The sequence below is a fragment of the Osmia lignaria genome, chromosome 7, assembly GCF_051020975.1.
Source record: "Osmia lignaria lignaria isolate PbOS001 chromosome 7, iyOsmLign1, whole genome shotgun sequence".
Lineage (NCBI taxonomy): Eukaryota > Metazoa > Arthropoda > Insecta > Hymenoptera > Megachilidae > Osmia > Osmia lignaria.
Genome location: NC_135038.1, coordinates 11,636,774 through 11,650,214, shown reverse-complemented (window position 1 = coordinate 11,650,214; position 13,441 = coordinate 11,636,774). Strand labels below are relative to the sequence as shown.

Here is a 13,441-nt window from a genome sequence, read left to right as displayed (position 1 = left end):
TGACCAAAATGTGCTTACTCGAGGAGAACTAACTACGGGGGTTAAGATAAAATGGCAATACAATCACCGTAACAGTGTATGTACATACTTTGTACATAATGTACATCGCGAAATGCGTCGTCTACGCAACGATTAGCTGAGCACTGAGCACTGAGCACTGAGCAGGAGACTTGTTCATTCATCGATCGGCTTGTTAATTTACCGAGTTATGTACTTACATACATACTACTCAATGTTCGACAGTTCGAGCCAAGTCCTAACTCATAGTTGTACATATGTAACCACGACGACAAATTCAGAGCTTTCTTGCTACATGACATGGTACGGGGGAGTAGACACATGACAAACGGAAAGAGCGTGATCGAACAAGTTAACGAAACCGAAAGCCAGCTTTAGGTTTAACGTATTCTGTTTCTTTCTAAACGCGTCAAGAAGAATCGGTGATAAAACGAACCTGACAACAGGTTAGCGGACGAGAAATCTGGATGAGGTGGAGAAAAAAGGGACGCTGATGCTATCGTAGGTATAGTTCGCGCCTCTGTATTTGTACGTGTCTGTATGTTCGCGCGTTCATCGTCAGAGAGAAAGCGAGAAAGAGAAAATGTTGATCCGTTTGGCGCCAGTTACGAGGAGCGCGTTAAAATGGACTAAAGGTATACATACATATTTCATTCGGCCGAACACGGACGACGTTGTTCATATGTAGATATGTACATATGTATATTCAGCCACAAAAGGACGAAAATTCGCCGCAGCGTCCCTAGTTTTGCCCTTACGTCTAGGCCCAAACCTAAAGCCAAACCCTCTTCGACCATGTCGGCCAACCTTTTTCTATTCAACCGCAACACGAATTTCAGCTAACTATGTATCTTTGTTCAACACACCGGCCTTTTTCTTCCGACACTCTCTTATTAAAATAAACATTTTTACTTTTCCTCCAAACTACAAGAGGTGCATAATAATTGTGTAATCGTCAAAGCGTCAATGAAAGCGTATTATGTACATCGACTTGCCGACCGTGCGATCAAGAAAACGTTTCACTCTATGAGCCATTAGTAGGCGGATAGCGTGTTATTATCAGGGGACGAAAAAGAGGAAAAGTCGCGACAGCAACCAAATGAATTCGTCTGATTAAAAGCGTAAGCAGTAAGCGCGGACTACCTGCCTACCGATAACAGTTCCCTTTCGTTCGGTCTGAGTAGCGCCTGTTGGCTATTGCTCGTATAATGATATCTTTCGGAGCCTGTTTTTATCGGTAAAAGTCAGGTGTGAATCGGGGCCACCGGTACTCGATCAAAGCGAATCTGCTACAGCCCCAAACGCTTCGTCAAACGCTTAGGACAAATCAGACCATTTCATTTTCACCGAGAAATTTGACACGATTGATCGTACTCGTTAACCCAGTACCAATCGCCTACCAGATTTTCGATAAAAGCATCGGATACAAAACTGATTCGAATAAAGAGGAGAAAAGGTCTACGCTCGTCGTGATAGCTACGTTCCTGACACGCTCGATCTTTATTCAAAGTAAAACGAGGAACGTGGGGCAAGAGGCGAGCGAGAGGCGGGAGGAAAGTGTGGACGCCAGGGTAGGTCCCTACCTACATGTATGTATAGTAGATGTATGTACATGTATGTATAAGAAAGATCCATCGGGACCGGTTTCGAGTTCTGGCCTTTTTTACATTCTCCGAAGCGACCCCATCGAGCCGCGGGTGTGAAAACCGACACCCACCCACTCACCCAATTGTTATTTTGTCAAGCACGAACCCTGAAAATTATAGGAATCACACAGCAACGCTGCCTCTTTCCTGATACGCTCTCGCTACATTTTATAGCCGTCAATTAAATCCGATTCCAACCGATCAAGTTTTGCTACCGATCCGTATGCCATACATACATACATACTAAATAAAATAATTTATCAAATTATGATTTTCCTCACCGTTTTGTGTTTTCGTTTTTATCTTGATCGCGTACCTTCATCGTATTTTCTATGTATGTACATATACGTCAAATGCTGAAATAGAGCGTTAGATAAGTACAAACTATTTTACAAATAATTTTCAAATAATTTTCATGCTTGATCTCAGAAAAATCTTTTTATTTCTTTACAGTTTTAGATTTTTTCTATTACCTGCCTGCCTACCTGCCTGCTTGCCTGCCTCTACTGTCTAAACGTGATAAACTGAATGGTGGTGTCATCTATGAGAAATTAACCGAAACATTGAATGGAAACCCCGAGTACCGACGATTGTCGCAAGATTTGCAAATAATAATATGTTGAAAACTTTACCGACAGTCCCTAGAAAAATCCATAGAAACGAGTTCTCAACAAATTTGAGGAACCTGTAAAGAATGTTAGTTTGGTCCTTATATCACCCAAATCGTGAAAAAGTTATAAAATGCCCAGTTTGGCTTAGACTGCCATTATCCCTAGAATGACGCGTCGGCGTCGGTGTTCGGTAATAGTATCGGCCGATCACAGCACAGTTGTTACAAGTGTTTGCTTGCGTTTGCGCGAACCCCGACAACTCGACGCGACGCGATGCGACGCGACGGTGAAACGTGACGCAGAATTATACGCTGGCGACGACTGGGTTACAAAGGAAAGTTCGCGCTCAGACTCAGATTTTTCAGGGATTCCCGCGAAGCGCGCGGTTGGGGTGTCGCGAAAACTCACTTCGAAACGATTAATAAGGATAGAGAGGATTTGCACGCTATTCAACGTTTCCGCCACTCTCACACCTGGACAAATTCATTCTTACACCGTTATGGAGACTCTCGAATCTAGCCGCATTTGCCGTCTTTGCGGTAAACAATCCGGTATTTCGATTAATATTTTCGATAAGAATGAAAGCCATGTGAAGAAAATCAACGCCATTCTCCCAGTCATGGTATGTCACATATCATTCTTTTCCCTTCTATATACTTTCGTATCGCCGCGTTTCTCACACGAATTTTATACCTATTTTTCACAGCATTTTCTGACATCATAAATGCCCCTTCCTGAACCACCTTTTCGCCACGGATCCTACTACTACATAGTGCCAAGTACTGAACACGCAACACCTTTCTTCCTATAAAAACGAATATCCGGTATTTTTTTTTTCTCTAGACTATAAACATATTTGGACACAACAAGTTTGAAATTTCAGCTTTCTTGTTATTCATTTCTAAACGTTATGCTGTTCGTGTTTATAATCCTAAAAGTGAGGTTATCGTTGCTTCGCGCCAATGTGCTTCATAAACACTTTTCATGTATTGCATAATTATTATTATTATTATTATTATTAAACTTTACAAAATTTTTCAAAGATACCAGAAATATCTTGTGTTTCAAAATTTATCGGCTCTTTGAAACCAGTTAGATATTTCTTGTGTCGTATTTAGATGTATTTTATATATATACATACATATATGTACAGTCTTTGTACACGTGCAAAGAAAGTTTCAGTTGCATCTTATAAAACCTAATTTAAAGAAAAAAAGAAAAGAAAAGAAAAAGAAAGAAAACACTAAACACCCCGTGGTGCGTAAAGACGCGTTACATCGTGTCTGTGGTCTTCGTTATTATTACATGAAATATGTAGTTGATCTGAAACGACACGACACGTGCAATAAGTACTCCCACTTGTCGTTCGTTTCTCTTAAACGATTATGTGATATAAAGATGACGCAGACGCAGTCACGATTGTTCATAGCCATACATAACTTGTACCGACTACGTATAGTAGATACATACATATATCGTATATCCGCAGGTACACGAAATGGATTTGTTACCAAAGCACATGTGTCACCGGTGCAGCTACAAATTGGAAGAATTTCACAAGTTTTACGTGGACTGTTTGAAGACGGACGCGGATTTAAAAAGTCAATTGTCCTGGATGAGAAAGGAGAACTCGAAGGAAACGATTGGCGTACCGATGGTTCACATAGAGAACGTTAAGATGAAATTAGAGCCTCCGGATTACGATGTATACGAGATGAATCCCATGGTCGATAACGTAAACTATATAAATTCAGTTAGCTCGGTAACTTTTCCGGTGAACGGTATCCAGCCGAACGGTATCCCCGAGGGCATTACGTATACGGCGTATGCACGTTGCGCTTGTTACTGTGATAAAACGGACCAAAGTAATCAAACTGTATGTACGAATTATAAAAATACGATACCAAGGTGCAATAGGCTGAAGAACGTTACCTCGGGCAGCAATGGCTGCGCCAACGAATTACAGCAGGCTGTGAAGAAAAATGTGTTAGCGAATAAATCGCATAGGAAACGATCGAACAAAGAGCTATCAACGAGTATTATTGTTCGAAATTTAAGGCCCAGGAAGGGTTTTATAGATTATACGGGCACGAAGAAAAAACACAATCCCGTTATTTCGTCGAGGAATGAAAGTCGATCGAAGATTACGGATACAAAGTTTTCAACATCGCTTGCAAAATTTTCAGCAACGCAAATTAAAGTTGAACCCTTTCACGGCGTCGAAGGTCGTACATTAAGACCAAGAAAAGGAACGATCGATTACATAGGACCAAAACGAAAGTACTCGAAATTCATAGATACGAACCAAAGATCGCCAGAGGATGACAAGTATCATCGGTCAATAAAGAAACAGAAAGTTCGAAATATAGCGAACAAATTGAAAATACCTATGAAAAAGATGCCAATTTTGTTAGAGAATACAATTAAATTAGGTATAAAACAAGAGCAACAACTGCCCGATCCGGAAGATACGGTGCCGTTTCACGAATCGGTATCTGCAACATTATCGAAAAATTGTGAACGTAGAAGAGACACCATCCATTTGGCCAGTCAAATAGACTCATTGCCTAACGATTTTGTTGCGAATGTACAAAATAGTAGAATAGATGGTAGTTTATTAAATCGTGGACACCCTAACATCATCGTCGGTAGATTGAGAAAGATTCGCTCGAACCGTATCGCTCCGATCAACTATCCGCCCAAGTATTTAAGAAGTCAAAATTTATATCTTAGAAGCGGTAAAATCAAAAAATTTGATAACATCCAACTATCGTCCAGGAAATTACAAAGTCTTGGAAATATCACGAACAACAGTCAAACTGTCGGAACGAATTTGATCAAGACGATTCGAGGTATAAATACCTCGAAAAAGATGTCAGCATCGTTGATCGATAATATTAAGCGCTATTGCGAAGAATGTAACACCAGTTTCTTCAACAGAGAATTATTTAAACTTCATGCGTGTTATCATTGACTTTTTGTCGAATATAGATTTATTTTTCTTTCGGATACTTTTCGAGATCAAGTGGTTCTCGTTCAGTCTATTTACGCTTGTACAAATGCAGTCGTGATTTTTCATCTCTACAGTCCCATGATTACTAATTGTATATTGATTCCCCCCCCCCCCCCCCCTTTGAAAAAGAAATTTTTACGAAATACTTATCATTCGGGGGACGCACGAATGAATCACGCATTATAAAGACGAACATTAATATATATATCGAAATCTCTATTTTTATGATAAAAAACACACTACGAGTATGATCTATGATATACAAAGTTGATGTATGTACATACAGAGTTATAACAAACGTTGAAGTTCAAGAGATATACATATATATATATATATTTTAAGAAATGTCAAACATTCATATATATACAATATACAGACGATATTGTGATATGTAAATGATGAAAGGATGATAGATGTGCACTCGTTCTTTTGTGAGAAAGTAAATCAATATGGTAATATCAATATTGGTCATTATCATCGATGTCGAATAATTAATTGATGATGCTATGTGAATGATGCAATATGAACATGTTTTTTTTTATGTTTCCACTAATCATTCGATTCGATACGATAATACACGTCGTGAAAGTTTAGAATATCTAACATTTCTTTTCCTTTATTATAAGCTTGTTATGTTATACAATTTAAAGTTTATTATTCATATTATTATTTTCTATTCATCATCGTGCAATATAAATACATACAATGATTGCAAAGGATTGCAGCACCCGTAACTTATAGGGTATCCTTACAATATTGATGAATCGATTAATAAATAAACTATAATTGCGGTGTAAATTGCTCTCGTTATTCGTTATGTTCTTGGTTAGATTCGTTAATAATCCTGTTATGTTATGTAATCCTTTCAACATTTGCTTTTTATGGACACAGGATCGAAAAAATTGCCGTGCGTTATTGAATAGACGAGGAGGGCGTTGCGGTTGCGAGACGACCATCGAACGAATCGGAACGAATTAAATCACAAACAACAAACAAAACGTACAGCAAGTGTCAAGCGATTTTGAAAATATGATTTATTATTGTATGTCTATCTTTCAAAAGTATTACTATTAAGAAATCCGAATGTCTTCAAATTCAAAAAAGTCTCCTCGTTACGAGGATGTAAGTATAAGCGTATATAATCAGGGATCGCTTACGTTAACCTATTTTCGTTTATTTCACGCGTTCGATACGACTTAAAATATTTCACCGTTTTTTTTGTTTCTATAAACTTATGTTGTTTTATATAAGGCGTCGTTTGATCGAACATTAACAATAATGAAATTTCTATATTTTTTCTTCTGGAGAAGTACAATTTCATACACATGTTTCATTTCATTTCTGCAGTTGATCTCAAAGTCCGAAGACGATACTTTGGGTACATCGATTAGTCTTAGCGTGGATGAAAATTCTATTAGAATAAAAGAAAGGCCCAAAGTGTCGAAGAAATCTGAGCCGGATGAAAAGAATGATAACGATCAGAAGGAAGAACAATGGTGGTTGAAGAAGCCAGATACCTGCCTGGATGTTCCTAATGTTCCGGTAGAAGCAAAGACAAAACAGTCCCCGTCCATATCGCCGGATGTTAGTTCTTCTATGAAAGAATTTCTTGAGAAAGAAAAGATGTGTAAAGTAAGATGCGTAGAGTACTTTTGCTTTTATGTAATTAAAATTTTCAACAGAGACACACGTTACATTTTCTTGTTTCATTTTGTGCAGGCTATGCATAAAAGCGAATTAGAGATGAAAGACAGAGACGATACTTTGTGCGATATCTTAGCTTCTGCAGCTTTTGACAAATACCCATCCGATTTTGAAAGTTGGTATTTTCATAAGAATTATTCAACGTTTATTGTCGACTGATTGCTTTTGAAATGTATAACAATGTTGAAAATCGTTTGTACAGATGCAACAGACGAAGATATAGGTAGCATCTTGGAAGAAATGAGTAAGATCGCTGGTGCTCTAAGCCCCAATTCAGCTGCAGATCGTACGAAATCAAAGACTTGCGTTAAGAATTCCACGGAAGAAGAAAAATCTGTCGAAGAATTGTTAGAAGAAGCTGAAAAACTTGTACGAAAAAATAGTAGTAGTTTATCGAAAAGTGGATCAAAATCTGATACTTTAGTACCTGAAAATATCGGTGAGGATGTAGAAAGCCTCGGTAGGGTCAGGCAGCTGGAAGCTGACATTTTTCAGCTGATAGAAGAAGAAGTGCATAAGGAGACAGAAAAGATAAGAAGGAGTCCGAAAAACGAAAAAAAAAGCGACGATAGTCCTGGTTTCGATATACTCTACGAAAATGTCAATTGTTTAAAGGCCCCGAAAACTTTGGAACTCCAAAGAAGAAGGTTCGAAGAACAGAAGATGGAAGTGTCGAGTAGTTCAGATTTAGATGATCCGATTGAAAGGCATTCCAAGTCGGAAGAACTAATAAATAGTATAAGAAAGATAGAATTATCGGATAAAGATAATTTACAGAAAGAAATAACTGATGTAGATAAAGATTTTTTTGAAGATTTGTTAAGAAAATCGAAAGAAAGGGCCGAGGGTGGTGGTATGTCGGGTAGTTCGAGTTTCGGGCAAGAAGATTTTTCGCATTTTTTAAAACTTTTACAAGGGCAAAGCGATAAAAAGGGAGAAGAAGAAGAAGAAGAAGAAGAATCAAATCCTACCCACGAAACTCTTTTAAAATCTTCGGACAAACAAGTCTCCGTTTTGGAAAAAGTATCGTTGAACGAGAAAAGTCCGGAATTTCCAGAAAAAGAAATTTCCGATATTTTAGAGAAAGAACTGCCTAAAACAAGCGATCGAAAATTAGAGGATGAAATTATTGAAACGGATGGCAATTCGAGCGACCAAGATCGTAAACGGTCAGTCAGTGTTAGTAGCGGTAAGAGGAAAAGCGAATCGAAGCTTACGACGAATAATAAAAAGTATGAAACATCATCGTGTAAGGATCGTGTAATCGTGTCGAAGGATATAAAGAAAACAGGTACGTCTAAGGAAGAACTTTACACGGTTGGGCTTACGCCACGATTAGAATTGTTTGCGGATGCAATCCCAAAATTGTTAGCCGAAAAGTCAGTAGAATGCGACGGGGGGACGCATGTGAAAACGACCGTACGCAAAACTACTTCCAATACTGAGATCAAAAGCAGCGGTATCGCAACGACTACTCAACGACTACTATCGCATCCAGTTAACGCATCGTCGAGCAGTAAGACGCAAAAAAAAGAAATCAAATTTTCAAAGTCAAAAAGTTACGATCAGATCTGTAAGACAACACCGTTTCGAACGTCCGTAGAAAACTTGAAGGTAGCTAAATCTTCGGATACCGTGAAAAATCCTGCCATCGGTAATCTGACGAGCAGCAGACGATCCCCGATATCGAAGTCAAGTACTGTTAAGCCTATCGTAACGAGGCTTCCTTCCAAGACCAGGGTACTTCCAAAAGCAAAAGCAAAAGCAAAAGTAAAACCAAAATCGAAACCAAAGAAAGATCTTATCAAGACTGTTGGTTTTACTTCCTCTTTGTCTTCCACGTATAAAGGGTACCAAATAAAATCGCCAGATAATCATATAAAGCGGTCCATTGTGGCTGCTGCTGCTGCTGCTGCTGGTGGTGATACAAAACACAATTCGGTGACACCGAATTGGGAGAACTTGTGTCGCGAGGAGAGACACAAGAATGTTCTTTTGAAACAGCAACTAGAGGCTGAAGTGAAATTGTACAAAAATCAAATAGACAATATGCGTGTATCTTTTGAGGAAGAATTGTTCGCAGTGAAAAAGCAAAATATCATTCTAAAGGCAAGGCTCGACGAACTGTTGTTGAATGATAAACGCGTAGACGCTTTTCAACCGAAGAAGGACACTAAAATCGTGCTTTTAGAGAAAGAATTGGAGAAGCAAGAGAAATTGATTCGCGCATACGAAACGGAGAACAAGAAATTGATGCAAGACACAAAAAGCATGCAAGAAGAGATGAAGCAATTGCAGAAACAGAAAAATACTGCACCGCTCGAGTCTGGTAAGATGCAAGAGCTTGCGGATAAAGTAAAGGATCTCGAGGAGGAGAGGCTGAAAGTGAATCTAGAAATTTCGGAGGTTCGAGAGAAGAACGCGGACTACGCGTTAAAGAACGAGGATCTAATCCAGCAGAATAGTTTACTGAACGACGAGTTGGAGATGTTCAAGGAACAACTGAGGACGAAGAACGATTTCATCACGGACCGGTTGCAAGCAATAACCAACGTCGAGTTGGAACTGAAGAAACAGCTGGAGGATTTGACGATCAAGCTCAGCTCGAAGACCGAACAGTTACGAATCGTGAAACAGCAGTTTGACAAGATTCAGCAAAACGTACTGCCATTGGAGAAGGAGCTGCTAGAATTGCGAGTGAAAGAAGGGAATCTTGAAGAGAAGCTACAGGTAGCCAGAAGTCACGTGGAACGTGAGAAACAGTTGACTCAAAAATTGAAGGATCAGGTGATCCTTGACAGCAAAAAGATCATCGATTTGAACAGACAGATACGTGAAATGGAAAGGATATTGAAGAGAAAGAATCCCGATTCTGTGTCCGCTCTTATACTGACGGCTAATTCGGAGCAAGAGAAAATTGGTGGAGAAAAATTGAAGCTACTAGAGGATAGAATTTCAAGTTTGGAAAATGAGATAAAAGCAAAGGATCAGTTGGCGCAGCAGAAGGTGATGGAATTTCAAAAAAAGTTTTCCGACATGAAGGAAAAATACTGTTCGCAGATAATGGAATTGGAGGAGAAACTACTCGAGGCTGATATTAAGAATCGTAAAATTTACAACGACATGTTCACACAGACGATATCGAAACCTGTCGAGAGTAGAGCTGTAGAAACTATTAGAAAAGAGGAGAGAGCTGGCTCGTTCGAGAAGGAAGATAATAAAAAGGATCAGAAGCCAGTTAATGTTAATAAAGTAGTTAATCTAAAGTCTCAGAATCTGAAGGATGATGCATATCTTATGGCCACTATACGTGGACTGAAATTCGAACTGGCAAACAAAGATAAAGCATTGTCGAAAGTTGGCAAAGAATTGCAGGAGCTACAGAAGACTAACAGAAAATTACAAAAGGAACGAGAGAAATTACTAAACGATAGGAGATCCGTTAAAAGCAGCACGGATTTTGAGAGGATGAATCGAGCCATGGTGTCCTCGGCTGATTCAAAGTTACAGACTTTGAAATGTTCCGAAGGAAACGATCAGAACTCGAACGTTTATCAGAATGGACACGTGTCGTCTTGTTCAAACTCTGTTCAAAAGCTACTTTACGATCCCATGCGATACACCGAAAATCTCGGTGACAGCAATCTCGTCAAGAGATTAACCGACGAGAATGATATTTTGAAAGAGGAATTAAATAAGATGAACAAGGACTTTATGGCTTTGAAAAATAAGCGATTGCATGACTTGAATCTGTTGCAAGAGGAACACGAACGCGAAATGGCTAGCTTGCTGAAAGAATACAGCGTAAAGTTTGGCGACTCTAAAGTGGTAAAGTTGCAGGTCCGTAGTATTACGTGCGCACTATCAATTTTCGAATGTTTTCACGTAGTACTATCACTCGTATTTTATGGTATTTTAACAGACCTAGTTTTATTTTTCTCGACAGAGTCAGATAAACACGCAGCTGGCGGTGATATCACATTTGAAGCAACAGATTGAAAAATTGAAAGACTGTAAGGAACAGATGGTGGTTCTTAAGGCAGAACGGGATCATTTGGAGAATAGGGTGAAGACGTTGAATGAAAAAGTCAAGTATTTATCAACGCCGGTACGTAACGCAGGGTACACAGTGTCTAATACAGACTGTGGTAGAAAGGTTGCAATTTAAAAAGGTAGTCAAGAAACCTAGTCGCTTCAACGAGAGACGATACACCACCACGTTCGGTTATTTTCACTTTCACATCTATTCCATTGATTTCGTTTCAGAGTACGGAGCAGTTGCAGTTGCTGCAGGATAAAATAACGATTCTTCAGCAACGGCACGAGAGTCGTGAGATGACTTTGCAGAGCCTGGTGCGTGATTTACTTCGCAATCGTACCCAATGTAAGGACTGTAAGAACGAGAAGGGTAAAAATCGACAATTATGTTATTTTCGACAAGAGTTGGATCATATTCTTGGGATGCTTCAGGAAATTGCCAATGTTCATTGATTCTGATCAACTAAATTATCGTATATGTGTGTGCGTGCGTGCGTGCGTGCGTGCGTGCGTGCGTGCGTTTGTCTGTGCACGCGCTGACCGGTGGTGCTCATGAAATGCTGAGAAATCGTCCATTGATTGCAATAACGTACTTGAAACACGAGACGTTGCTCGACTTGTTATCGAGCATTGTGATAATTCGTATGCTTCAAACGTACTGGAATGGATTTTTACGCATTACAGTTAAATAACATATTTTCAACGTGTAATCAAAATTTAGGTCATTTTCTCTAACTAGATGGAGTTTATAATTAATGTTTCATAGCATTTAATGCTCCCAAGACATTAATCGCTAGATTATTGTGAGTGTGTAAAAAGACCGTAATGCGTTAAATGTTCATTAGGTAAATTTATCGCGTTGTTGATCATTTTATACGTATAAACGAATGCACAAATATTGCTCTAAAAATGTCCAAAATGTTGAACGTCTTTTTTAAATTTTTTTTATTTTTTTATTTTTTTATTTTTTTATTTTTTTAAATATTACGAATCCTTCTACGAAGGTGAACGATACGTTTGTTTTATTATGAGGTATGGATTATACCAATGAAATCATATCGATCTCGGGATAGTTCACACGTAACGATCGACTGGGATCACTGCCAAAGATGTAAAAAAAAAAAAAGAAAAAAAAGAAAAAAAGACGAAAGGAGTTACCGTTTTATCGTAACTTCTCGTCGACACTAATTTCTTGCCACTGTGCGTTCAATGCACATGGACATAGTCTCGTCCATAGTCGGGGAGTAATAAAACGGTTAGTCAGAGTATCAAATATCGTACATAGATAGAAATATTTTCATCTATATTTACTATAAACTGCAGACTTTTTATTTATCTAATAACGTAGGATTAACAGTAAGACAGAAAAACCGGACTGCTAGTTTTAGCCTTGTATCAGTACTTGTTGACAAAGTGGTTTGACGTTAGAAATGAATAACTTTCGGAAACAAGGCATCTTCCAAAGTTACGTAAAATTGAATAGCCATTCTTTTTTACAAAAGGCTTTTCTTCGTCTTGCGTTTTGTACATACATATAAATAAGCATCGTATCGAGTAATTGTATTTATTTCATATTTATACCAACAAATTTTTCAACTTCGACTATCAACGAATTCATTTGTAATGAAATCGTCATGCTGTATCATATATTTATATACATTTTAGTAGAAAGACAATTGACTCTCTTTGTACTGTCACGAAGCACACGTAAATCGCACAAAGTCAACTACATATTCTACATGTAATCGTTTAAAAATCTTTGTTTCAGGACGTGACCATCGTTTTAGAAGTTACTTTGCTTTCTTCAGGTTGTATTTTTTTTTTCTCTTTTTTGATCGAATCATTGTAAGCACTTTTTTAATAATTATTTTTAATCTGAACAACCGTAATGTACAAAAACCACGAGATTATGACTTTAATAAATTACTTTTCTCTTTGATCATTTAGCCTGGCATGCATCCGCACGTCCTGTTCATTCACTCATCAATGCGATGCGCTTGTGTGTACGAGTGTGTGTGCGCGTGTGTATGATGAGAAAACATTTTTAGAAGGTACGTTAAATTTACGTTAATCTTGCAGTTAATTTTATGGAAATAAATATTATTACAAGTGTTTTCTCTCTCTCTCTCTCTCTCTCTCTTTCTTTTGTTTTAGGATAACTAATAGATGGACGGGGATAGTAAATAGAGTAAATTTGATTTTGATTTGAACAATTTATTCGGACAAAATATATCTTCTTATGTTAGGTAGAAGCGATACATTTCTGATTTTACATAGAATACATTAGCTGTACATTAATATACAGTATAGAAACTTGTTCAAGTACAGAGTGGAAGAGTGCAAACGCAAGTGTATTACGCTAGAACATTGACTAAAAGCAGGTGATGAAAGTAGCGGATCGTTGATTTTTC

At 38.2% G+C, this 13,441-nt stretch overlaps 2 protein-coding genes across 7 annotated transcripts; both read left to right on the top strand.

Moving 5' to 3' along the window:
* Nucleotides 1-2,575: 2,575 nt before the first annotated feature.
* LOC117609505 (uncharacterized) lies at nt 2,576-5,384 on the top strand. 4 transcript variants are annotated; one of them, XM_034335940.2, is made up of 3 exons: nt 2,576-2,897; nt 2,982-3,054; nt 3,765-5,384. In XM_034335940.2, the coding sequence occupies exon 3, from the start codon at nt 3,774-3,776 to the stop codon at nt 5,247-5,249; it is 1,476 nt and encodes a 491-aa protein (XP_034191831.2). In that variant the 5' UTR covers nt 2,576-2,897; nt 2,982-3,054; nt 3,765-3,773; the 3' UTR covers nt 5,250-5,384. The 4 variants fall into 4 exon arrangements, with proteins under 4 accessions (XP_034191831.2, XP_034191830.2, XP_034191828.2 ...); XM_034335939.2 differs by having other exon boundaries at nt 2,982-3,099; XM_034335937.2 differs by lacking the exon at nt 2,982-3,054.
* Nucleotides 5,385-5,492: 108 nt separating this feature from the next.
* Nucleotides 5,493-11,532, top strand: LOC117609496 (uncharacterized). Of its 3 annotated transcripts, none has more exons than XM_076689171.1 (6): nt 5,493-6,410; nt 6,636-6,920; nt 7,008-7,107; nt 7,195-10,820; nt 10,939-11,100; nt 11,259-11,532. In XM_076689171.1, the coding sequence occupies exons 1-6, from the start codon at nt 6,372-6,374 to the stop codon at nt 11,481-11,483; spliced, it is 4,437 nt and encodes a 1,478-aa protein (XP_076545286.1). In that variant the 5' UTR covers nt 5,493-6,371; the 3' UTR covers nt 11,484-11,532. The 3 variants fall into 3 exon arrangements, with proteins under 3 accessions (XP_076545286.1, XP_034191791.2, XP_076545287.1); XM_034335900.2 differs by having other exon boundaries at nt 7,195-10,832; XM_076689172.1 differs by having other exon boundaries at nt 7,195-10,832; nt 10,939-11,164; nt 11,259-11,397.
* Nucleotides 11,533-13,441: the final 1,909 nt, after the last annotated feature.

Excerpts from the sequence above, each read along its gene's own strand:
- LOC117609505 (XM_034335937.2), top strand. The coding sequence starts at position 2,775 with ATGGAGACTCTCGAATCTAGCCGCATTTGCCGTCTTTGCGGTAAACAA. Across the intron at positions 2,898-3,764 it reads ACGCCATTCTCCCAGTCATG|GTACACGAAATGGATTTGTT; the intron begins GTATGTCACATA and ends GTATATCCGCAG.
- LOC117609496 (XM_034335900.2), top strand. The coding sequence starts at position 6,372 with ATGTCTTCAAATTCAAAAAAGTCTCCTCGTTACGAGGAT. Across the intron at positions 10,833-10,938 it reads CTAAAGTGGTAAAGTTGCAG|AGTCAGATAAACACGCAGCT; the intron begins GTCCGTAGTATT and ends TTTTCTCGACAG. Across the intron at positions 11,101-11,258 it reads TCAAGTATTTATCAACGCCG|AGTACGGAGCAGTTGCAGTT; the intron begins GTACGTAACGCA and ends ATTTCGTTTCAG.